Source organism: Myxine glutinosa, chromosome 5 (assembly GCF_964187855.1).
Source record: "Myxine glutinosa chromosome 5, kmMyxGlut1.1, whole genome shotgun sequence".
Taxonomy (NCBI): domain Eukaryota; kingdom Metazoa; phylum Chordata; class Myxini; order Myxiniformes; family Myxinidae; genus Myxine; species Myxine glutinosa.
In genome coordinates this window covers 38,429,409-38,453,654 of record NC_136265.1, presented here as the reverse complement: position 1 = coordinate 38,453,654, position 24,246 = coordinate 38,429,409, and the positions used below count along the sequence as shown (strand labels likewise).

At 49.1% G+C, this 24,246-nt stretch overlaps 2 protein-coding genes across 3 annotated transcripts in view; one reads left to right on the top strand and one right to left on the bottom strand.

Annotated features, from left to right (window-relative positions):
• Nucleotides 1-24,246, top strand: part of LOC144892253 (uncharacterized) — a 350,787-nt gene that overhangs the window by 69,458 nt on the left and 257,083 nt on the right. The window lies entirely within an intron of this gene.
• COMMD7 (COMM domain containing 7) overlaps nucleotides 1-24,246 on the bottom strand; it is a 55,182-nt gene that overhangs the window by 22,052 nt on the left and 8,884 nt on the right. Inside the window, exons 2-6 of one of the 2 annotated variants that reach the window (XM_078777906.1) lie at nucleotides 23,819-23,888; nucleotides 16,879-16,932; nucleotides 13,396-13,471; nucleotides 10,726-10,782; nucleotides 10,035-10,072 (exon numbers count right to left, since the gene is read on the bottom strand). In XM_078777906.1, coding sequence (XP_078634032.1) covers nucleotides 10,035-10,072; nucleotides 10,726-10,782; nucleotides 13,396-13,471; nucleotides 16,879-16,932; nucleotides 23,819-23,875 — 282 coding nt within the window. In that variant the 5' untranslated portion in view covers nucleotides 23,876-23,888. The remainder of the gene's footprint in view (nucleotides 1-10,034; nucleotides 10,073-10,725; nucleotides 10,783-13,395; nucleotides 13,472-16,878; nucleotides 16,933-23,818; nucleotides 23,889-24,246) is intronic. The other variant, XM_068117309.2, reaches the window with a different exon arrangement.

Here is a 24,246-nt window from a genome sequence, read left to right as displayed (position 1 = left end):
TAACAATATATATATATATTGTTGCGGATATGAGGACTGTATTTTTTTGATTGTGTGTATTATTATTATTGCTGGAGTCTGGCCCCTCCTGCCTCCAGTGTTGTGTAAAGGTCAAAGGGCGTTCCGGTAGTTAATTCCATAAAGCATCCATTGAAGGACACGATAAAACCCTTGTTCAGTAGCTTATATCTTTATTATGTGTTTTAGGGTAATGCCTTGTCTTCCATTAAAATGACACTCCATTGCACCAAGTGAAATAGATAGATTCCCTTCATTCCCATTCCCAAAAACCTCCATTTCCCCTTTCGTCATGGCCAAGCCTCAATTTGCCAATTACATCCCCTCCAAAGCCGCCATTGAACATGTGCTTGGGTCGGGGAAGAAAGGCGTGCCCGCCCGTCGTCATCAAGGGCGGAGCCAGAGGGTCGCGTGACCAACCATGGCCGAGGTGAGCACACCGATGGGCGTGTCCTGAAGGCCGGCGGCTTAATCGCCGGAGGCGTTATAAAAGCGCGGGCGCAAGAGTGATAAAGAGGGAGTCGTCAGAGCAAAGCTGCGTAGAGAGGTCCATGACAAGAGAGGTCCATGACAAGTGAAGTTGGAACGAGCTGAGTTGTGTGGTTTTGGAAAGAGCTGGGTTGGTCGTCAGTGGTGGTCAGTGGTTGCGTTGAGTGGTCAATGGTTGCGTTGAGTTGTCGGTGGTGAGGAGTGATTGAACCAAGAGGAAGAGTTGGACCAAGAGAGAGAGAGAAGGGAGATCATCCAGCAGCGATTCTTGTCCAAGAGAAGAGATCATCCAGCAGCGATTCTTGTTCAAAGGAGATCATCCAGGGAAGCACAAAGCCTGCTATTCGTCGCCTTGCTCGCCAGCAGCAGCGTGCACAGCAGCAGCAGCAGCGGCGGCCACAGCAGCAACAACACTCAACAGCCGCTTGGGGCCTGGACGGCGGTTTTGAGCAGGGCCGAGAGGGAACGGCGGCTGCTAAACGCGCCGATCGTGCTGCACAATACAACTCCAAGCCATCCACCTCCGCCATTCCTATCATCATTCCCCGTGTGAGTCGTCTTCATTTGTTCTGTCCTGGGTATTAATTAAGTTTGTATAAGCTAGTAATTTTCACTGTGTCTCTAAAAGCTTCTGTATATTATTTTCTTATCTTTCCACCTTCCTTGGTTATTTTGAGCCTGTAAATAGTAAATAAATTTACTAGTATTGCCAACTTTTTTTTTGCCTTCGTCTTCCTCTTCTTCACATCCGTGTCGTCTTTGTCTTTTCCCTATTGAATATCTGTGGCGCGATACGGCCAACGTTTGGGGATCGGGTGAATCGGGGAAACTGTTAGGTCGCGGTGCCATCCGCTCGGCAAACCAACATCCTTAACCGTGGACCGTAACAATATATATAGAGAGCCTGTGATTGATGCTGTGAAGAGGAACAGGTTGAGATGGTTTGGTCATGTATTGATGAAGGATGAAAATGACTGGTTGAGAAGAGTGATGGAAATGAATGTAGAAGTAAGTAGAGGACGGAGAAGACCGAGAAAGACTTGGCTAAAGATGGTGAAGAAGAAATGCGGGCAAGGGGGTTAACAAGGAGAGATGCAGAAAATAGGGCAAAATGGAGAAGATTGTCATGGGGACTGCAAGGCTAACCCCCGCTCTAGCAGGGAAAATGGCCTTAAAATGCATGTTGTGTGTGTGTGTGTGTATATTATATATATATATATATATATATATATATATATATATATATATATATATATATATATATATATTGTTGCGGATATGGGATTTGCATCCATCCATATCCGCTTGTAAATATTCCCCTATTTCCTCAATACTTCCCAACTATCCCCAATCCCCCATTCCCTAGTCCCATTTTCTGTAAACAACACTCTGTAGACCCGACCTCCCCCTATTTCCCCCATTAAATGTCGCATCCAGGTCCACCGCATCTCATGTAAGACAACTATAGGACATCTTGCTAGTTATTCTTAGTCTATGTCAGTTAAGGATTCGTTTCCATTTATTCTGACCCTTCGTTGCACCAGAATGTGATTGTATGGCACCGTTAGGAAGTTTAGGACCTCCCAATACCTCCCCGCAGCTCTTCCTCACAGTTCGCAGTAACAACAACAACAACAGCAACAACAACAACAACAACAACAACAACAACAACAACAACAACAGCAGCGGCGGGCGCGGGAAGTGCGCGTCCTCACTCCGGCTTGGTTGGTAGGGGGTGTTGAGAGGGCACTAGGCCTTCCCAACGAGCCGCCATCGAACATGTGCTCGACGGGGTTACCAAATAGGGGCTCCCTGTCAGCTCCTCGTCAAGGGCGGAGCCCGGTAACCCCCGCACCCAATGGAAGCGGCGGACCGGCCCCAGTGGGGCGGAGCCAACGAGCCGAGGGCGTGTCACTCCCCGTTGAGCATGCGCAGCAGAGGGAGTGGTGACGTCAGATGCGCGCTGAGCTTGGAGCAAGCAAGACGTACCCTCCGAGCGCTGTGAGGCCTCCCCGCATCTCTGGACTGGACCGTGCTTTATCCTGTCCCTGAGCCAAGGTGCACCTTGTGCTATCGACTACCTGTTCCTTCCTGCCATAAATCCCTGTGTAAGTCAGCCTTGTTCCGTTTGTCTGTGGTCTGTCTGGGCTAAGATAAGACTGTAATTAAGTGCCTATCTCTTCTGTGTCTTTACCTCACTACCTTGTAATCTACCCCTTTTCTCCACCACTGTAATTATATCCTCCTCCGGAGGTCTTGAGAACTGTACCCCTTGCGTCGTTTCATCTATCCCAGTCGTTGTGTCCTTTCCATCATTGATTTAGCATAGCGCGATTTGGTCAACGTCTGGGTGGAATCGGGGTCTAGTTGGGGAATAACTGTTCGGTCGCGGTCATACCAACCGCTCGGTCAAAATAACATCCTAACCGCGTCCGTAACAATTGGTGTCGAGGAGTGAGATTCGAGGCCCGAACCAAATTTTTTTTTAAAACATCTAGGAAAAAATTTGGTCAAAATTATAAAGACACCGAAATTTGATTTTGTTTTACAAAAAACCCGAATTTTGAAAGTCGCGCTATGGCAGATCAAGACGGCTGGGTTCCGGTAGAGGAGAGTGAGGCAGGGTCGATCCAGGACCAAATTGAGGGACATGAGGAGAGCGAAGCAGTGAGGGCGGCAGGTTCGCAAAATGGCGTCCTCGCGCACGAGGTTACGGGCGCGCAAAATGGCGCCTCGCACATGGCTACGGCGACCGCGCCCGTGACCGTAGCAGCGCCGTTGGTGGATTTGAACCTTTTTTTATACAAATGAAGGCCCTTATGGACATGAATAGCGAAGAAATGGAAAGCAGAATGATGGGGGTAATGGGGAACCGGATGGATGCTCAGAGTGAGCAAATGAGGGCTGATAGTGAGTGATTGGGGGGCAGAATGGGGGGCAAAATGGGAGAAATGGGGGAACGGCTAGAAGCTAAATTAGAGGGGTTAGACAATGGGATAGAAGGGGTGAAACCTGGGTTAACGGGGGTAGAAAACAGAATGGCCGCTCAAGAGAATCAAATAGAAGGGGTGAAACATGGGTTAGCGGGGGTAGAAAACAGAATGGCCGCTCAAGAGAATCAAATGGAAGGGATGAAAAAGGGGTTAGAGGGGTTAGAAAACAGTATGGAAGGCAAATTGAGGGACATGAGGGACCAAGCGGAAAGGGAAGTTAAAGAAATGGGGCAGCAGATAGAGGGGGTCAGAATGGGGGTAGAAACTAAATTGGATGCTCACAGGGAGGAAATGGAGCAGATGAGGGTGGCATCTGGGCAGGAGATGCAAGTGATGGGAGAAGAGATCAGAAGAGGTGTGAGTGAGGAGGTCGGAGGAGTGCACGAGGAGGTGAGGCACTGTAAGGAGCGCATGGAGAAGGAGGTGAGAAAGGGGACTGTAAAATTGCAAGGTGGTATAGAGGAGTTGACGCTGGGAGTAGAACAGCTGACAGTGGGACAAAAGGAGTTGGGGGACCAGGTAAAGAAGAACACAGCGGTAATAGAGGGTTTAAAATCGACACAGAAGGAGATGAAAAAGGACGTAGGGGTAATTAAAAAAGAGTGTCAGACGGTACATGAGGACCTGACGAGGAAAATGAACAAGGTGGTAGAGGTGATGGAGGTTAAAGAGCGGGAGGTGCGGGAGCACATAGAAAAAAATAAGGTGGAGTTAGAGGAAGAACTTAAGGGGGCGCACGAGGAGATGAAGGAGGTGAAGCAGAAATTAGAAGAAGTGGAAGAAGGGGTGAGCGAAATTAAGAAGCGACGGAGAGAGCATAAGAAAGAGATAAAGGAGGAAGTAAAAGAATTGGTCCAAAGTCTGTGTTCGGATCGTGATGAGGTGCTCATTAACCGGATGAGGGATTCGCAGGTGATGGAGGAGAAGCGAAGAGAAAGAGGACCCGGTGTAAGTGGTGACCAATATGGTCGTGCGTATGATGTGCCAGGTGATTTAATAAGCTTGGGGGTCGAGATGGACCCGGATGTTCGTGAGAGGCCAAGAGTGAGGTGTATGGCTGGTCCGGAGGGTATGGAACGAGGGTGCGAGCGAGAGGATCCGGTGATGGGAGAGGTGCGAGGTGTGAGTGAGCAAGGTTGTGGTGGTATGGAATGGGTAGCGGGTTGCGGAAGTGTGACCCATGCATCGACACCAACAGGGGTAGTTTTTAGAGGGACAGGGGAGGCACGGGAGCCCCTTGGGGGTAATGTACTGTGGGGGCCCGGCCGGTTCGGCCCCGCGCTGACCCCGCAAGGGGCGACGCACGGGGTCCGGCAGGCGGGCAACGACTCGCATACGAGGTGGTCCCACAAGGTCCCACTCGCGCCGTATGACGGCAAGAGTGATCTACGCGCGTACCTGGCGCAGTTTGACTGTGTGTGTAAGGGCAACGGTTGGGGTGAGGACGAAGGTGGAGTACACCTGGTGGCCGCATTGCACGGCGCGGCGGCGGAGGTGCTGACGGCATTACCACCGGGTGCTCTCACCCTGCCAGCCCTCCGCGACGCCCTAATTAATCGATTCGGCATTGAACACCAGAGCGAGCTTGTTAAAGCTCAGCTCGCGCTGCGAAAACGCAAGCCCCAGGAAGCCATCGGGGAACTTGCCCACGACATTCGCCGCGCAGTGGGGATCGCACATGCTAACATGGCAGCGGATTCCCGGGAAAGCCTGGCGCTGGACCATTTTATCCAGGCCCTCCCGGATATTGAGCTCCGGCAACAGCTCGCCATGTGGCGCCCGCAGACTCTGAGCCAGGCGGCTGACGCTGCAGCCCGTTGGGAAGTAGCGAGGCCCCTGGCCCGGGGGAGCGAGCGTCACGCAATGGCGGTCCGCCAGGTGGGACCCCCGATGGAGGGCGGACCCCTTAGGGGGCCTGCCCCCGACGTGAGTCCTGACCTGGCGGGCATGGTCCGGAGGCTGGTGGACCAGCGCCTGGCGGGACCTGGACCATGGCAGGCGGCCCCGGAAGTGGCCCGCGGTGGACCACGAGCGGGTAATCCAATTCGGACCTTCAGGGGGGGAAACTTGGAATTCCGGAGACAAGCACCTTATCAGGTGAGGTGCTATACTTGCAACCGTCTGGGTCACCTGGCGCGGCACTGTCGAGCCACGCGCCGGGATGATCCCCGGCGGTTGAGGTCCTTAACTCCGCCCAGGGGGGAGCGGGTTAGCCGACCCCAGACACCCCCCTGCCAGACCCCGGGAAACTAGAAGGCCTTACACCGGCGAGCAGGCGCCCCCGTGGATTGCCTCGGCTTTAGATGCCGAGGCGGGACCCAGTGCCTCTGAATAAGGGGGGCTTATTAGTGCCAGAGGACTGGGGGATTGATGAGCGATGGGCCCGGTGGGTAAGGGTGGCATCCCTGCCACCCTTCCCATGATGGGGGCAAATGCGCTATAGATTATGGGGTGTATGGCAGTGAAAACTAGCCCCGGTGGGTTAGGATATTGTGTGTAGGGATCTAGCGAAGATGACATTAGGTAACGTTAAGGTTAGTTAGTGACAAGGATACCTGTAGAGGGGACGCAGGTAGATTAGAGTGGATGATAATGACGAGGGAGCGCAATAGTTTAAAGGGACGACTGGGAAGCGCAAGTTTCAGAGGGGAGTAGTTAGATGAGATGATGCTGTGTGAGAACTGGACAGGTGTGTGGAGCAGTGTATGAGTAGTGAGTGTTGTGGATCAGCGCGAATGCGCTTGGGGGAGAGAAGGGTGCAGGTGGCACCAAGTATGAGAGCACAGGTGTGCAAGTGCAGGTGTGTGGAATATATGGAGCAGAGAATGAGTGGTGTGGAGAGAGTTGGAGTAAGTGGTACGGAGTGGTGTGCATGGTGCGAAGGTGTGGATGGGGGAAGAGTGGACCCCTTTTCACGAGTACCCGGGGAGGGTAGTTTAAAGAATAGTTAGAAGGTATAGGTAAATTGTGGTTGGATATTGGCATTTGTGGTGCGGTTGCAGAATGGTATTGTGGATGGGTGCATTGGTGTGGTGAAATTGGCTGGTCGTGTGGCCTGTTAGTATGAGTGTGAATGGTTGGGCACTCCGCCACTGTTAGATGTCGGCCAGGTGAGGCCGCAGGTGGGCTCTGGGAGCCGTTAGTGTCAGTGGGTGCCTGAGGATCCCGGGTGTGGATCGGGCAGCCCGTGCCAGAGAGGGCACTGAGGGGGTGAGAGTGCGAGAGGGCCTTCCCCAGTTAGTTAGGTTAGGGTGAGGAGCAGGTGAGCTCGGTAGGCAACAACAGTGGTGGAGGTGTGCAGGTGGGCGGACCAGCTGGGAGCGTCACACGACCCAGCCACCGAAATTGTGCGGGGGCACCGAGTGTTGAATCGGGGGAGTGAGACCCCAAATTGAGAAGCACCACAGTTTGGTCAATGGGAATTGGTTTTTAGAACCCATAGTGTAAGTTGGCCAATGGATTGGCAGGGAAAGACCCCGGGTAGTGTAAGGTGTGTTAATGTCATTTAGAGGATAGTTAGGATTGAAGTCTCCTCGCACCATCTACATGCACTCACATGAGATGACGTACCTCCACACCATGCCATGTTTTGTTATTTTATTGTGCAGATGTTTGGAATGTGAGACGCATCATGACGTGGGTGTGACATTGTGCTTGATGTTCCATCTCTTCCTCCTTATGAGGATTGATGACGAATTGGGTGATGGCAAATTTTGGCTAGAGGGATTGTGGTGACGAATTTGGTGTAAGGGAAATGTGGGGAAGACGTGACAGTAGCGACGAATTTGTAAATGTGTAGATTTTGTAAATATGGGGTAAGGGCAAGGGTAGTGTAGGTGACAGGGGGGGTGACGTACGGTAGGGACGAGCTTTCTCATTTCGCTCTTCGTACGCATTTCGCCTTGCATTGCCTTATTGACGTGTACCCTTGTGACCTTACCCCTCGCTCATTTGCCTTTCCCCTTTTTTCTCCCACATGACCTGTGCGCCATTGGGCGCCGAGGGGAGCGTGCGTGAGTCGGCCATTGTGCGCCCGGAACCCTCAGAACCAGCTGTCTGCATCGATGCACCACATTATGGACCACATGTCTGTGGCCGAGCCCCACTGATGGACCCCATGGGTTGGGGCATGGCCCCTCTGCTGGAACCGGCCATGAGGGCCCGAAATCTTGCTGGCGGACCTTGGCCACAGGGCACCGATGCCCCACAGGTGAACCACACTAGTCGGCCCTGTGGGCCATAAATAAAAAAAAATGGACACGGGTGCATTTCATTTTATGCTCAAATAGGCCGCCAGTAAGAAAATGAAAGGAAATGACAACATCTGGAAGAAAGTAAATAGCCAGCAGAGGGAGCCGAAGAGCAAGAGACCACCTGCAGGGTTAGGGGTTGTTGGTTTATTTTTTATTGTTGAACATTGACGAACTATGATGACTGGGCACCGATTGGTGCCTGAGGGTGTATTGGTGCGTTTTGGGTGCTTTCATGGTGCATTGATGCAGAGCAGACTGTCTCCCCCCCAGAAAGAACAATCACAGGTCCTGGGTTAGTCTTGTAAATAAAGTAGCGTCAATTGTAAATAATGCTCCCTACCGGCTGTATGTTTAGTTTGAGGATGCTTTCCGCGATTCGGTTATCCTGTGGGTGTGTTTCTGTTAGGAGAAGGGTGCAACGTCGCAGGGGGACATATTTACTCATTTGTGAACATCTGTAAAACTGTCGCACTCAGGGTTGAGTTAATAGTAGAGGGAACTACATCTGAGTGCCACACTAAAGTAGGTAAAAATTTATCGGGTCGGGACGCCCCGAGGTAGAGAAGGGTGCAATGTTGCGGATATGGGATTTGCATCCATCCATATCCGCTTGTAAATATTCCCTTATTTCCTCAATACTTCCCAACTATCCCCAATCCCCCATTCCCTAGTCCCATTTTCTGTAAACAACACTCTGTAGACCCGACCTCCCCCTATTTCCCCCATTAAATGTCGCACCCAGGTTCACCGCATCTCATGTAAGACAACTATAGGACATCTTGCTAGTTATTCTTAGTCTATGTCAGTTAAGGATTCATTTCCATTTATTCTGACCCTTCGTTGCACCAGAATGTGATTGTATGGCACCGTTAGGAAGTTTAGGACCTCCCAATACCTCCCCGCAGCTCTTCCTCACAGTTCTCAGTAACAACAACAACAACAGCAACAACAACAACAACAACAGCAGCGGCGGGCGCGGGAAGTGCGCGTCCTCACTCCGGCTTGGTTGGTAGGGGGTGTTGGGAGGGCACTAGGCCTTCCCAACGAGCCGCCATCGAACATGTGCTCGACGGGGTTACCAAATAGGGGCTCCCTGTCAGCTCCTCGTCAAGGGTGGAGCCCGGTAACCCCCGCACCCAATGGAAGCGGCGGACCGGCCCCAGTGGGGCGGAGCCAACGAGCCGAGGGCGTGTCACTCCCCGTTGAGCATGCGCAGCAGAGGGAGTGGTGACGTCAGATGCGCGCTGAGCTTGGAGCAAGCAAGACGTACCCTCCGAGCGCTGTGAGGCCTCCCCGCATCTCTGGACTGGACCGTGCTTTATCCTGTCCACGAGCCAAGGTGCACCTTGTGCTATCGACTACCTGTCCCTTCCTGCCATCAATCCCTGTGTAAGTCAGCCTTGTTCCGTTTGTCTGTGGTCTGTCTGGGATAAGATAAGACTGTAATTAAGTGCCTATCTCTTCTGTGTCTTTACCTCACTACCTTGTAATCTACCCCTTTTCTCCACCACTGTAATTATATCCTCCTCCGGAGGTCTTGAGAACTGTACCCCTTGCGTCGTTTCATCTATCCCAGTCGTTGTGTCCTTTCCATCATTGATTTAGCATAGCGCGATTTGGTCAACGTCTGGGTGGAATCGGGGTCTAGTCGGGGAATAACTGTTCGGTCGCGGTCATACCAACCGCTCGGTCAAAATAACATCCTAACCGCGTCCGTAACAATATATATATATATATATATATATATATATATATATATATATATATATATATATATATATATATATATATATATACTTGATAGTGACTTGACTATAATCTTCATTTTCGGATTCTTTCTGATGGTTTTGTGATTTATCCCAGTGTAACGGCTTTGATATCCGTCGGCACGCCAAATTTCAGCTTTCTATGACACCCAGAAGGTACCGAAAGTTTAATATCAGTGAAACACAAAGTGAGCATGCAAGAGCATGGGACACACAAGTGATACTACACAGCAGGAATGATCTATTGATCGTTCGTCAACTACTACAGTCTTTAGCTGATCTCAACAAAACTTGGAGTGGGTATTTGGGGGTCTTGGGTTAGTGTCCTAAGTCGGCCTGTGTGTGTCTTGATCACCCTGAGGGCGCGGAGTAGGGTGGGGGTCATTATAACGAAGGTTGAAATGGTCAATTAAATCATTAGAGGAAGAGAAAACACTTTGCTTGAACATTATTTTTGTTAACAATCATGCCAAAGATGTGGTTCGATTCATATTGAACATCAAGATAAAATTTACCTGGTCAGTGAAGCGCAAGGCCTGTTCTTCCGAAAGGCCTAGAAAAGGAAATGTTTTGTAAGTCACAAAATGGCTAAAAGGATAAACATTGAATCAAGTTGGCAAAAATGTGGAATTTTTAACTAACTCCCCAACCCCAGGGCCAGCTCTCTTCTTCCTCAACGCCCTTCCCTTTTCTTGTAGGGAGTGCATATTTGTCCAGGATGCAATTTCCTGAATTCAGTTCACTGGTTGCATTACCACTGGGTGCGGCTATGCTGCTAACATAGTGCCCCTGAAGGTTAGGGCAAGAATTTGGAATTTTAGCAAGCTGCCAGCAAATAAATAATCGTGTATTATTTTCGAAAGGCACCATGTGTTTTGTGACATCAACCAGTGAATACAAACAGACGGGACAGCCAGATTAACATCGGATCCAATGGACTGCATACTTATGGATGCAAAGCACCAGGATGACCATTTATAGTTAAGTCGGGAATCAAATCCAGACTTGACAGCTCAAAAGCGAGTACACAAGCTCCGAGATATCCCGTCAGCCGCGCGTGTATCAAAAAGACCCTTTCTGGCTTACAAAACATCAGCTGAAGTTCTACAAAAGTGAAAATGTTCCAAGATTGAATCAGATCACAATCTGAACTGACTTTTCCGATTATAAAATAAAAATCAACGTTGTTGAGTTGTTGAGCATTACCATTCTTCTTCAGTTGCTCAGTCAATTTCTCACCGGTGAGGTTCTTCCGGTTAGCATCTAAAACACAAGAAACTTCAATTAGACAGCACATTCACAACTGTCAATACGCAATTTTTGAAAAGATGTAATCCTCCCCCAGAATGATGGGTGCACATGCATGGAAACTGCTAGAAATGGTGGTGTTCAGGACATCCTAAAGTATGTTGTGTGTGCGAGATAAGGAGTTACTTAAAATGGCTCACAAAGCTTCTAAAAGATGCCGACAATACTTGAGAACGAATGCAAGACCAGAGGACCTGGGTTTGATTCCTGGTCTGGGCGTGTAATTTTCCCACATATGTCAATTAATTAATTATAATCCTGTTCCTTTACACTTTACAGTATACAACAATGATAAAATTTGTTTGCAAAGGAAACAGCACATTCTGTACGCTACCAAACTACCAATATGAAACGAGATGGACGTCAGGTACCGTATATACTCGAGTACAAGACGATCCCTTGTATAAGTCGACCCCAACTTTTTGCCTAAAAAAAATATTAAAATCGGCTATTTTTCATATATCCCGTGTACAAGACGGCCCCAGTTTTTTACCCAACATATTTTCGCAGGTGCATACTTTGCACGCGAGCCAACCAACAAACAAGACTAGAAACATCGCTAGTGTGCGCAGGACTAGGCATTTCTAGGAATCACGAACCCGGAAGTGGTGTCCGAGTTATTTTGCAGGTACTAGTCTCTGTCGCCGATCAAGACTCACTTCCTTATTGAAAATGAATCAGAATGTATTTAACCATATATCTATATATACCACCTTTCGAGGCCATTTTTCCCCGCAGAGCAGGGGTTGGCCTTTTTCGGGCACAGTGTTCCCCTTTTTTGAAGCAATGTTTTATGGCCGGATGCTCTTCCTGCCACCAACCCTGTTAGTCGCCTCTTGCGACACACAGGGAATTACCAGTGAACTGGTACTCAATTTGCCGACCTCGGAAGGATGACAGGCTGAGTCAATCCCACTGGTGTTAATTCAGCGATCGACCGGGATTCAAACCCAGGATCCGAGGATCCCAAGCCGCACCATAACCGCTACGCCAACACCAGGCACCAGGAATGTATTTAACCATATTTAACAGTATTAATTCATTATTAGTGATAGTAAATTATAATAGTTTTAATAATAAATTAATACTGTTGTATTATAGTATAATTAAAGTTGCCCACTCATTAAAGCAACACCAACAAACTAGGGCGTAAAAGCATAAAGATCTGGTTTTGCTGTAAAGACCCGGCCTGTCAGGTTAGTATAAATCATAACCCGTCTAGATGCCGAAGCGATCGAAATACACTGCTCAGTTCAAGCTGAAAGTCGTCGACTATGCGAAAAAGACAAATAACTGTGCTGCTGCACCAAAACATTACTCTTGCATAAGATGACCCCTGAAATTTAGGCCATGAAAATAATCTCAAAAACTCGACTTATATACGAGTATATACGGTACTCATACGTTTCTCCTCTACACCTGGAGCCCAATTTTCATGCCACCTTCGAACTTAACCGTGCAATGCAAAGTTACCTTCATCTGGTTATCGCATAATTGAAATGCTGTAAAAATGAGACAATTTTATGTTAAAATTTTTTTTTCTTGCATACAAGATTGAGGCTCGTAAAAGAGCTACCATTAATCACACAAAAAGTCAAACCGACACATAAACACAAAATAAGGGGAGCGGTAGACAAGATGGGGAGAGAGGGGAAAGGACACAAACACAACATTTGAGAGCAGGGACATCGGGAGATCTGTGGGAGAGAGAGGGCTTGGGGGGAGGAGGCGTGGGAATGGGGGGGGGGGGGGGTGGGAGAGGTATAACACATATGGACACTGCAAGGACTTCCACGAAAGAAGTTGGAATTTAAAAAAAAGTGGATCTGGGGTCAATTAGCGGGGGTAGAAAAGATCAAGGTTTTGGATTGGGGAAGATAAGAGATGGTGGTGAACAGCTGTTTTAAAGACCTGGAGGGAGGAGTGGGATTGAAGAGAGTGAGGGAGTTTGTTCCAGAGGAGGGAGAAAAGAGGAATGAAAGAAGGAGGGTGAGCAGAGAGCCTAGACTTTGGCAGTTTAACCATCAGAGGGTGGCTGGCAGATCTTGTGCGACCTGCAGGAATATTTGGGGGACAGAGCACAGAGAGAGCTGGGGGAGCAAGGCCGGAGAGGAGTCGGTAGAAGACAGAAAGACCACCAAATTGGATGTTAATCCTGTAATAAAGATGGATGTAATAAAGATGTGGAAAAAGTAGATCGAATTGAACAATTGCAAGATGCGATTGTTCAGTTTAAATTATTGGAAAATGACTCGGCATCATCAACATCGTTATCATCATCAAATGCTCCTTATGGAGTGTCGGTGCTGCCAAATCAGTCTCTTGGCGAGGGTTATGCTGGGTAGTTTGTCACTGTCTTTACAGCAATCAGTCAAGGCAGGAAATTGTAATGTGTTCAGGGTGCCAGTGATACTCGCAAACTCTTTCCATGACTCAGTGGGATCTTGACCATTCATTAACGACCGGTGCCAGCCGAAGACCGAACGCTCACCTGTATGTGCTAAGACTATATCTTAACTTCAGCATGATCTGGTATCCTCCCCCCTCCCCTTACCAACCACAACACACCCCTTGCCAGAAGCAAAATGGCCGTCAGATGAGTCAAACTGCTTCCTGATGGAAGTTTTCCTTCAACCCCATCAGCCTGGAAAGAAACATAGCGCATCAAGATTACTCTGAACTAAAAACCATTCATAATAGCTTGTTTATTGCCAATCAATATTCAACTGCATAATTACATTACTCTGCAGAGAGGTTCTCTATGATCTCATGACGTGCCTCCTCACACTATGCTCTTCCTCCAAACACAAATGCCACCTCACCCGACGAACGCATCGCATATCTCGCGCATTAACGGGAAAGGAGCTTCGGAGTTGTGTTGCCAACAATTAACAAGAAAGAGCAATCAGAGAATGCAGACCCTCGCCAAGACGTGTGTGTGCGAGGTGTATTTTGTGGGGAGTTTTTGTACATTCTTTCATTATTTTGTACAATCCCACTTTCATCAGACACGCGTAACACATTACGTCCTCTTTATAAAACTGAATTCAGTGTTGTATTTTAAATATATTTTTAATGAGGCTGTCCTGAGGGTCTTTTGAGTCCCCAGGGTATTTTGAGCCATCAGGGTCCTATGGCTCTTTTGGGTCCTTTGGGTCTTTTGGGTCATAGTGGTTTTTTTTTGGTTTTTTTTGGGGGGGTTTTTGTATACAAGATCGAGGCTCGTGAAAGAGCGAACATTAATCACACAGAAAGACAAACCGACACATAAAACATATAACATCGGGAGCGGTAAGCAAGATGGGGAGAGGAGGAAGGACACAAACACAACATTTGAGAGCAGGGACCGAGAGACATGGAGACATCGAGAGATCTGAGAGAGGGCGAGGGCTTTGGGGGGGGGGCATGGGAAGGGGGCGGTGGGAGAGGTATAAAACATATGGACACTGCCAGGACTTCCAGGAAAGAAGTTGGAATTTCAAACAAGGTGGATCTGGGGTGAATTAGCGGGGGTAGAAAAGATCAAGGTTTTGGATGGGGGAAGATAAGAGATGGTGGTGAACAGCTGTTTTAAAGACCTGGAGGGAGGAGTGGGATTGAAGGGAGTGAGGGAGTTTGTTCCAGAGGCGGGAGAAAAGAGGAATGAAAGAGTGAAGGTGAGCAGAGAGCCGAGATTTCGGCAGTTTAACCATCAGAGGGTTGCTGGCAGATCTTGTGCGACCTGTAGGAATATTTGGGGGACAGAGCACAGAGAGAGCTGGGGGTGCAAGGCCGGAGAGGAGTCGGTAGAAGACAGAAAGACCACCTACCTGCCTGCGGTGAGTGAGTGAAAGGCCCTCAGAGATAGCTTCATCGCGGGAGATTCCAATAATTCTGAAAGCTTTGGTTTCAACAGCGTGAAGCCGAGCTAGGTGTGAGGCAGGAGCACCGGCCCATAGGGGAGAACAGTATTCCATTGAGCTGCGGATGAAAGCCTTGTATGTGGTGAGGAGCTCAGGTGTGCCGAGGAAGGACTTCGCACGACGGAGGATGCCCAGTCGGCGACTGGCTTTGGAGGCCAGCTTGGAAATGTGGTTTTCCCAAGAAAGATCATGGCAGATAGTGAGACTCAAAAGCTTGAGCGACAGAACTTCTTGGAGAGGATTGTTGAGAAAGTAGATGGGAGGGTTGTGCAGTCGATCTTTTCGGAGAGACATAGTAAGAGTGTGAGATTTGTCAGGATTGAAAGACATGTTCCACTTGTTTGACCAGTCTGTGATTTTGTCCAAGTCTTCAGAGAGTGAGGAGGCTGCAGACTGCCGATCTGAGGGAAGAGGAATGGAGCGGCAGAGAGTGGAGTCATCAGCAAAGAGATAGAGAGGATTTTCAAGAGAGCCAGAGAGATCATTGATGAAGACCAGAAAAAGCACGGGGCCCAGAACACTGCCTTGGGGAACTCCAGCCTGAACAGGAAGAGGAGATGAGAGAAACCCATTCAGGGCCACACGTTGACGACGACTAGAGAGGAAGTCCGCCAGCCATGCGTGGAGATTTCCATGGATACCAAAGGAGGAGAGTTTGGTGAGCAGAGCGGGGTGCCAGACCGTGTCGAAGGCACGTGATATGTCGAGGGAGACAGCTCTAATTTCCTGTTTGGCATTGAGGACCTCCATCCATTGTTGAGACAGCAGAAGCAGCATGTCCAGAGTAGAGTGACCTGGTCTGAAACCAAATTGATGATCAGAGATCAAGCCATTGGAGAAGAGGAAAGATTTCATATCCGAAGCAATGATGGATTCCATGACTTTGCTGATAATTGGGAGAAGGCTGATTGGTCTGTAGTTGCTAGGATCTGTTTTTGCACCTTTTTTTTGCAAAGCGGTGATGTTGGCTGATTTCCAAGCAGATGGCAGTTGACCTTGAGCAAAAGAGAGGGTGAAGAGAACAGAGAGAGGGTGAGATCGAGCGGCAGAGCAGGATTTTAGGACCCGTGGGCTGATGCCGTCGGGTCCAGTTGCAGAATCAGAGTCGAGGGTTGACAGAAACCTTTCCACCTTGTCAGGAGGAAAGGACACGGAGTCCAGGAGCAGCAGGGTACGACTGGGTATGGTGGGTACAGAGAGGGATGGGTTTGGGACACAAAGTCCTCAGGGTCTTTTGGGTCCTTTGGTTTTTCATGATATTTAAGGATCTTCAGGGTATGTTTGGGTCTTGGTGGTCTTAATGGTCTTGAGGGGTCTTAAACGTTCTTCAAAGGTCCAATGGGTCTCAGCAGTCCAAATTGTCGAAAGGTACATTCCGACAGTACATAATTTATAAGCGTACGTAATTAATAGACAGGATGCCACCGACTTCAAACCGTACATAATTAATAGATATATTGAAAACTCACATGGCTGGAGAAGATAATATAGTAGAGTTTCTTCTTCTTCAAACAATAACAACTTCTGGCTGCCAGACCATAAGACCAATCATTTTGAAATTTTAAACACGTGCTCTGCTTTGCGACCACTACATTACTTTGAAGTTTCACATCGATCAATGAAGCGGTTCAAGAGATGTAATTTTAAAAAGATTTTCGTGCAATCCAATATGGCCACCAAACCATTCGACGTATGAATTATTCAAGAACAGCATGGTATACTCAAGGCATGGGGAACATATGTTTGATGTTTCTGTTCAATCTGATCAGCTGTTCTGGAGGAGTGGCTTTTCAAAGTTTTATTCTTCAAAAAATCATAGCCGCCGAACCATGTGACCTATGACGTCATAATTATCATGACAAATTCTACAGGTGGAGGTGCACCTATGGTGAAAATTTCCTGTCAATCGGACCAACGGTTGCAGAGAAAATTATATTTATTCTGTGAGGAAAAACAAACAAACAAACAAACAAACAGACTCAAATGCAATACACTCTCATCTGGCGAGGGTATTAAATCAACTGGGAATGAAGGAGAAGGTTTATCTGCGCAAACGGTCACCCATCGTTGCCTCAAAACTAGCCATTTGGGGAGGGGGTTGATTAAACATTTACTGCAAACACGATAATTAAATCAAAAAATACAGTACCTTCCGTGGATCGACCAAAATTCCAAAGGCAGTAGCAAGGAGAGAGGAAAATTGCTGTAAAGAGAATTTAAAAAAACGGAAATAGAGTGAAACTGATGTTAGTGCACACAACTGTCATCAGCATTCCACACTTGCATCAGTGGCACAGATAACATATATGGAGCACTGGATCAACGGCACAGCTAACCTACAGGGGGCACTGCATCAGCAGCACAGCTGACATGCAGGGGGAACTGCATCAGCAGCACAGCCAACCTACAGGGGGGCACTGCAGCAGCAGCACAGCCAACCTACAGGGGGCACTGCAGCAGCAGCACAGCTGACGTTCAGGGGGCACTGCATCAGCAGCACAGCTAACCTAAAGGGGGCACTGCATCAGCAACACAGCTGACATACAGGGGGCACTGCATCAGCAGCACAGCTAACCTAAAGGGGGCACTGCATCAGCAGCACAGCTAACATGCAGGGGGAACTGCATCAGCAGCACAGCTTACCGAAAGGGGGAACTGCATCAGCAGCACAGCTAACCTACAGGGGGCACTGCATCGGCAGCACAGCGAATTAAAGGGGGAACTGCATCAACAGCACAGCTAACCTAAAGGGGGCACTGCACCAGCAGCACAGGTAACCTCAAGGGGGCACTGCACCAGCAGCACAGGTAACGTTCAGGGGGCACTGCATCAGCAGCACAGCTAACCTAAAGGGGGCACTTCATCAGCAGCACAGCTGACCTAAAGGGGGAACTGCATCAGCAGCACAGCTGACGTGCAGGGGGAACTGCATCAGCAGCACAGCCAACCTACAGGGGGGCACTGCAGCAGCAGCACAGCCAACCTACAGGGGGCACTGCAGCAGCAGCACAGCTGACGTTCAGGGGGCACTGCATCAGCAGCACAGCTAACCTAAAGGGGGCACTGCATCAGCAACACAGCTGACATACAGGGGGCACTGCATCAACGGCACAGCTCACCTCAAGGAGGAACTGCATCAGCAGCACAGCTAACCTAAAGGGGGCACTGCATCAGTGGCACTGCATCAACGGCACAGCTAACCTTCAGGGGGCACTGCAACAGCAGCACAGCTAACGGACAGGGTGCACTGCATCAGCAGCACAGCTAACCTGAAGGGGACACTGCATCAGCAGCACAGCTAACATGCAGGGGGCACTGCATCAGCAGCACAGCTTTCCAAAAGGGGGAACTGCATCAGCAGCACAGCTAAACTAAAGGGGGCACTTCATCAGCAGCACAGCTAACCTACAGGAGGCACTGCATCAGCAGCACAGCTAACCTACAGGGGGCATTGCATCAGCAACACAGCTGACATACAGGGGGCACTGCATCAACGGCACAGCTCACCTCAAGGGGGAACTGCATCAGCAGCACATCTAACCTAAAGGGGGCACTGCATCAGCAGCACAGCCAACATACAGCGGGCATTGCAACAGCAGCACAACTAACCGACAGGGGGCACTGCATTAGCAGCACAGCTAACCGACAGGGGGCACTGCATCAGCAGCACAGCTAACCTCCAGGGGGCACTGCATCAGCAGCAAAGCTAACATACAGGGGGCACTGCATCAACAGCACAGCTGACATACAGGGGGCACTGCATCAGCAGCACAGCTAACATACAGGGGGCACTGCATCAGCAGCACAGCCAACGTACAGGGGGTACTGCATCAGCAGCACAGCTAACATGCAGGGGGCACTGCATCAGCAGCACAGCTTACCGAAAGGGGGAACTGCATCAGCAGCACAGCTAACCTACAGGGGGCACTGCATCGGCAGCACAGCGAATTAAAGGGGGAACTGCATCAACAGCACAGCTAACCTAAAGGGGGCACTGCACCAGCAGCACAGGTAACCTCAAGGGGGCACTGCACCAGCAGCACATGTAACGTTCAGGGGGCACTGCATCAGCAGCACAGCTAACCTAAAGGGGGCACTTCATCAGCAGCACAGCTGACCTAAAGGGGGAACTGCGTCAGCAGCACAGCTGACGTGCAGGGGGAACTGCATCAGCAGCACAGCCAACCTACAGGGGGGCACTGCAGCAGCAGCACAGCCAACCTACAGGGGGCACTGCAGCAGCAGCACAGCTGACGTTCAGGGGGCACTGCATCAGCAGCACAGCTAACCTAAAGGGGGCACTGCATCAGCAACACAGCTGACATACAGGGGGCACTGCATCAACGGCACAGCTCACCTCAAGGAGGAACTGCATCAGCAGCACAGCTAACCTAAAGGGGGCACTGCATCAGTGGCACTGCATCAACGGCACAGCTAACCTTCAGGGGGCACTGCAACAGCAGCACAGCTAACGGACAGGGTGCACTGCATTAGCAGCACAGCTAACCTGAAGGGGGCACTGCATCAGCAGCACAGCTAACATGCAGGGGGCACTGCATCAGCAGCACAGCTTTCCGAAAGGGGGAACTGCATCAGCAGCACAGCTAAACTAAAGGGGGCACTTCATCAGCAGCACAGCTAACCTACAGGAGGCACTGCATCAGCAGCACAGCTAACCTACAGGGGGCACTGCATCAGCAACACAGCTGACATACAGGGGGCACTGCATCAACGGCACAGCTCACTTCAAGGGGGAACTGCATCAGCAGCACATCTAACCTAAAGGGGGCACTGCATCAGCAGCACAGCCAACATACAGCGGGCACTGCAACAGCGGCACAGCTAACCCAAAGGGGGCACTGCATCAGCAGCACAGCTCCAGGTTAGCATCAGGTTAGCTGTGTCACTGCTGCCCCGTCCCGCCTGATTTGGCTTGTGCACGTCACATAATCGATATCGTGTTGTGAGTTTCGAAAAGAGTAGGTCACTGTGAGCCAGCTCACACCATGATATCCTTGCTTGATAGTCCAGTCAATCTACGCCATTTTGGGGTCGAACCCACCACAAATTGCAATAGTAATGAAACATGCATTTTTCAATGTCAAATTTAGTGGAGAATGACATACTAAAAGTCAAGGAGAATCGGAGCATTGGAACATTTCGAATTTTTGCAATCTTTAAGAGAAGGTTTTAAGCGAAAATCTGCATAAATTTTTCAGACCAAAAACTGTTTCCGTGCTAAATCCTTATGAGATCCTGCAATTTTATGTCCCTGAGGCCTGCAATGTAATGGCTTTATGTGAACAAGTTCATATCGTACTATATATACAAAAAAAATCGTTAAATAATATTGAAAATAATATTGAAAAAAATATATATATATTGAAAAAAAAAAAAAGTGTTTTATTTAATAATTGAATGAACTGCGATTCAAGCACCAACCTAAGAGCTTATTCTTCTTCGGGATCACTTTCTGGTTCTGACAAGGTCACATTAGAACAGTGAAGTCCTTTGCATTCACTGCATGCGTAAGAGCATTCCAGGCTGTACTTGCGACAGCTGCATCGTAGGGTGCTGCAGTCTGTTTTGCAGCCACAGTGGATGGCATCTAGAAGGTAACCTGGAGCAGGCTTCATCTCGGTCATCACGGGAACCATTCTCTCGTCACGGATAGCCCATCCCCAACCATTGGCATCCATGGCAACTCCTTGCCACTGCTGAACCTGAACATACACCCGTAGGCAATGTTGCTTTGCAGATGCTGATGTAGGGGGCAGGGTACGAGGCTCAACTCTGACAGTGCTTGTTGAAACCTTCTGGTGGAAGCGTTGAAGCCTCAGCATGTCCAGTGTTTCCCCGGGCTGGGCATTATACAAGCAAACCAGGGCATTCTCTCCAGCTGTCATGACATCCTCTTTTGACGCTCCAGGAGTGTTGAAGTTTGCCAAAAGCTCGGAGAAATACGCACTGGAGTTCAGCTTCTTCAAGGCTGTTGATTTGCCAATCGAGTAAATTATTGACGTGGTATCACAACCCAGGAGTCCATGTGCAACAAGAAGCTTGTCACAAACATTGCGTCCAAGTGTCTTTTGCACTTGCTCGATATTCCAACATCTTGCTTGCCTCCTTGACGTCAGCTTAGGCTCAGGTCGGAAGAACAGGTTGTGAGATGTGGGCCCTGCACGACTGCAAAGGAGAACAAGAAGATCGGTGTCGTCGCCAACTATCACGGTGTCCTTGGTGTTTGCACATGCAATGGCTGTCTCCACTATGAGAACATCTGCATCTGCCCTGGCATGATGAACAGCGTTGTGCCGCCGTTGAAGGTCATCACTCAGTAGATTGATGAAACGTTGTTTATTTGTTTGGTTGGCAAGGAAGTCATCTTTCTTCATAGTACATACCATGTCCGTTGTGAAGTTGACAAGGGGACTGCTGTGAGATCGAACGCGCCTGCTGTGCGCTACATCTTTGGTGGAGGGTGCGCTCACATATCCATCGAACACTATGACAGCGTTACCATACCTGTCTCCAACATACCTGTCCGGATGCTGAATAGACAGTTGTGCCAGTCGCTGCAGGTAGATGTACACAGATGTTGTGTACAGATTGTGGCCTGCAGCTGCTAGGTAGGGCAACATGTCGTGCAAAGCGTGCACGTGCAGACGCCAGTCACCAGTGCGTTCCGACCTCAGGAATGTCCTCAGAATGTCTATCATGTCCATGTATTGCAGCCATAGCTGTGCTGTACGCAGATCCTTCTTCGATTGTCGAGCAACATTCATGATGTCACGAACAGAGTCCAGAACCGGGGCTGAAAGGATATCTTCAGTGCAACCCTCACCCTTCAACAATGAATCATACAGGTTTCGTAGCTCACACAGGTCAACTGGGCCAGCTCCCACACTTTGCGACCCTGACTCGGTATCACGCGGATCCATGGCTGCCTGTCCTGCCTCGGTATCATGCGGATCCATGGCTGCCTGTGCCTCATCTATGCTTTGCATTATCGCGTCTTCACTTGGTTCGTCATCTCCTGTAGTGCCCTGAGGGCCATCATCCTGAGCCTGCGAACAAGCAGGCACTAGCGTACCAAGTACCCTTTCTGCGAGGAGAGTGTTCAGTGCTGCATCAACCAAGAGATGACCACGGATAGCTCGGTCATATGCCTTGCCAGAGAGCATGTGCGTTACAGTGTTCTCAGCATACACCAGTTCCAGAACAGAGCGCAGTCCAGATCCTGACATGATATTTCCAATACTCCCCAAGAAGCTCATCAACGTGTGGAAGCCTCCCAAGCGCAGTACAACCTTACGCAAGTCACTGCCCTCCGGTTGGCTTTCGATGATGGTAAGCGCCTTCCACCAAAGTGGTTGGTCAAATGTGATGATGACCTTTGCGTTGTACTGTTTGGCGTGCTCACATAGAAATGTCAATGTTGAATAGATGCAAGTTGGATCACTGCTGTTCATGTCGATCATGGGAAGCAGAAAGATTGCAGACTGACCTGGATGTACACCAGTGTGCACGGCTTGCATCATGCCAGACCATGCTGGTCGTGGTGAGCGCAATGTGAGGGACAGCTTCCAGAGGAGGTCAAGGTTGGTAGATCTGTCCTTTTCCATCTCATCTTGCAGAACCTCATACCTCAGAGTATCTAGACCATCGCAAGGTGATGTCAGATGCCGGATGTTTATCCGACCCACAGCTTCAACATCCTTCAGTGTCACAGATAAACGTGGCATTCTTGTTGATGTCCGGCAGGGGCCAGGAGTGACAGACGCAATCATTCCCATCCCGTGGAATGTGTTGAGGCCATCTATTGTACGGATGTTGTGATCGACATTGTCCGCCATATATTGGATGACCTGCTCTGGCCGGTAGTTTGGTATGTCTGTCCCTAGTGTAACTGCTGCACTCCGTTCATACCTTTGTATCTCATGATAAGAACTGCAATATCCGTGAGCATGGAGCGTGTCGATCAAGAACTTTGATGCAAAATGATGGTGCATCTGTACACCCAGTCCTATCTGTAGGGGTGCCAGCAGCACTCGGGGCCGAATTGCCTGCATGATTGCTTGGCCTACAGAACCGACTTTCCTATCAGCATCTCGGCCGACAAAGAGTGTTTGAAGAAGGAGTTTTAATGATTCCGGTAGGAACGACATGGCTTCTTCTGGTGCGGAAAATTCAGTTGAGCATGGATACATATCTATCGACTGTTCTACTAATTTCACATCACTTTTGATCAGTTTTGCTGCCGTCTCAATCAGTCTCATCTTCTCAGCTTCAGAGGTTGTCTCCTTTTCCCTTTGATGGAATTCGTGAATGATCGCAGAGGCCCTGTGGCGAAAGGTCACAACATTCTCTTTGCCATTTATTTCAGCGATGGCGATATCCTGACCAAACTGCTTTTGGATACATTCCTTCATGTAGGTGAATCCATATGGTGTGCAATCAGTTCCAGCAAGAAGTTCCCCCATTTTCTCTATGAGATCCTGTATCGTTGTCTGTTCCTCGTCATGGGCTTTGAGGTACTCTGCAACTTGTAGGAATGCATCGTTTCGTGTGTCATCAACCGGTCTACCATACTTAGGTCGCTTGCTTGGCACTGTAAGGAACTGGCGTGGAATCTGCTTCCCAGTTCTGAAGTTTACGCTACATACATTGTGATAGACTGCGTCAGCGGCATGCAAGTCCTGGGCGAATTCAACTCGAGCCTTTACTGTCTCTGCCAAGGCATCATTGCGTTTAACACAGCTCTCTGTAACCTTGCTCTGGAAGTCCGTTGTTCGGACTGGTATAAGTTTATGTGTTTTTTCTCTAGCCTGGTACTTGTCTGGTGTTCCACAGAACAAACAGTGTTGGCTGTAGTCAAAAGCAAGACTGCCAGATCGACGCGCACGCACAGTGCCGCTGGAAGCACCAGCACAGTCATATCCCCGTTTTCTGTTGTCTCGTTCAATAGACAGTTTGGAGCAGAAGTCCTTCCTGCAGTTGGTGTGTACAACTTGTCCAGGTGCAACACTTATATCAGCCTGCCGGACGTCATTTGCCTTGCTTATTCCATCACACCCCTTGGCACCTACTGTCGTGGTTGGTTCGCCGTTGCCGAGCGACTTGCCGCAGAAAACGCAATCGTCCATGCTACTGGTTCACCTGAAAAGAGAAGAAGAAAAGGCTATTAAGGTAGCTTTATCCCAAAATAGTCAACTTTGACAGCAAAGGATGAATCAATAAACATCACACATCATATTGAAGGACATACCATAAAGTATATATTTTGCAAAAAAATTTGCATAATTTATGCTAATTACATATTCAAAATGGCCGCCGAGAGGTGAAAACCACATTTTTTTCAAACAAGATATCTCCGTCAAAGTACAATATAAAGTCGCCAAACTTGCACATATTATCAACTGGGAGTTACTAAATGTTGAGTTACTAAACCCTCAGAGACGTTAGAGTCTTCCTTGATCAGTGGTTTGTCGATATTTGGGGCGATTTTCCTCGAAGA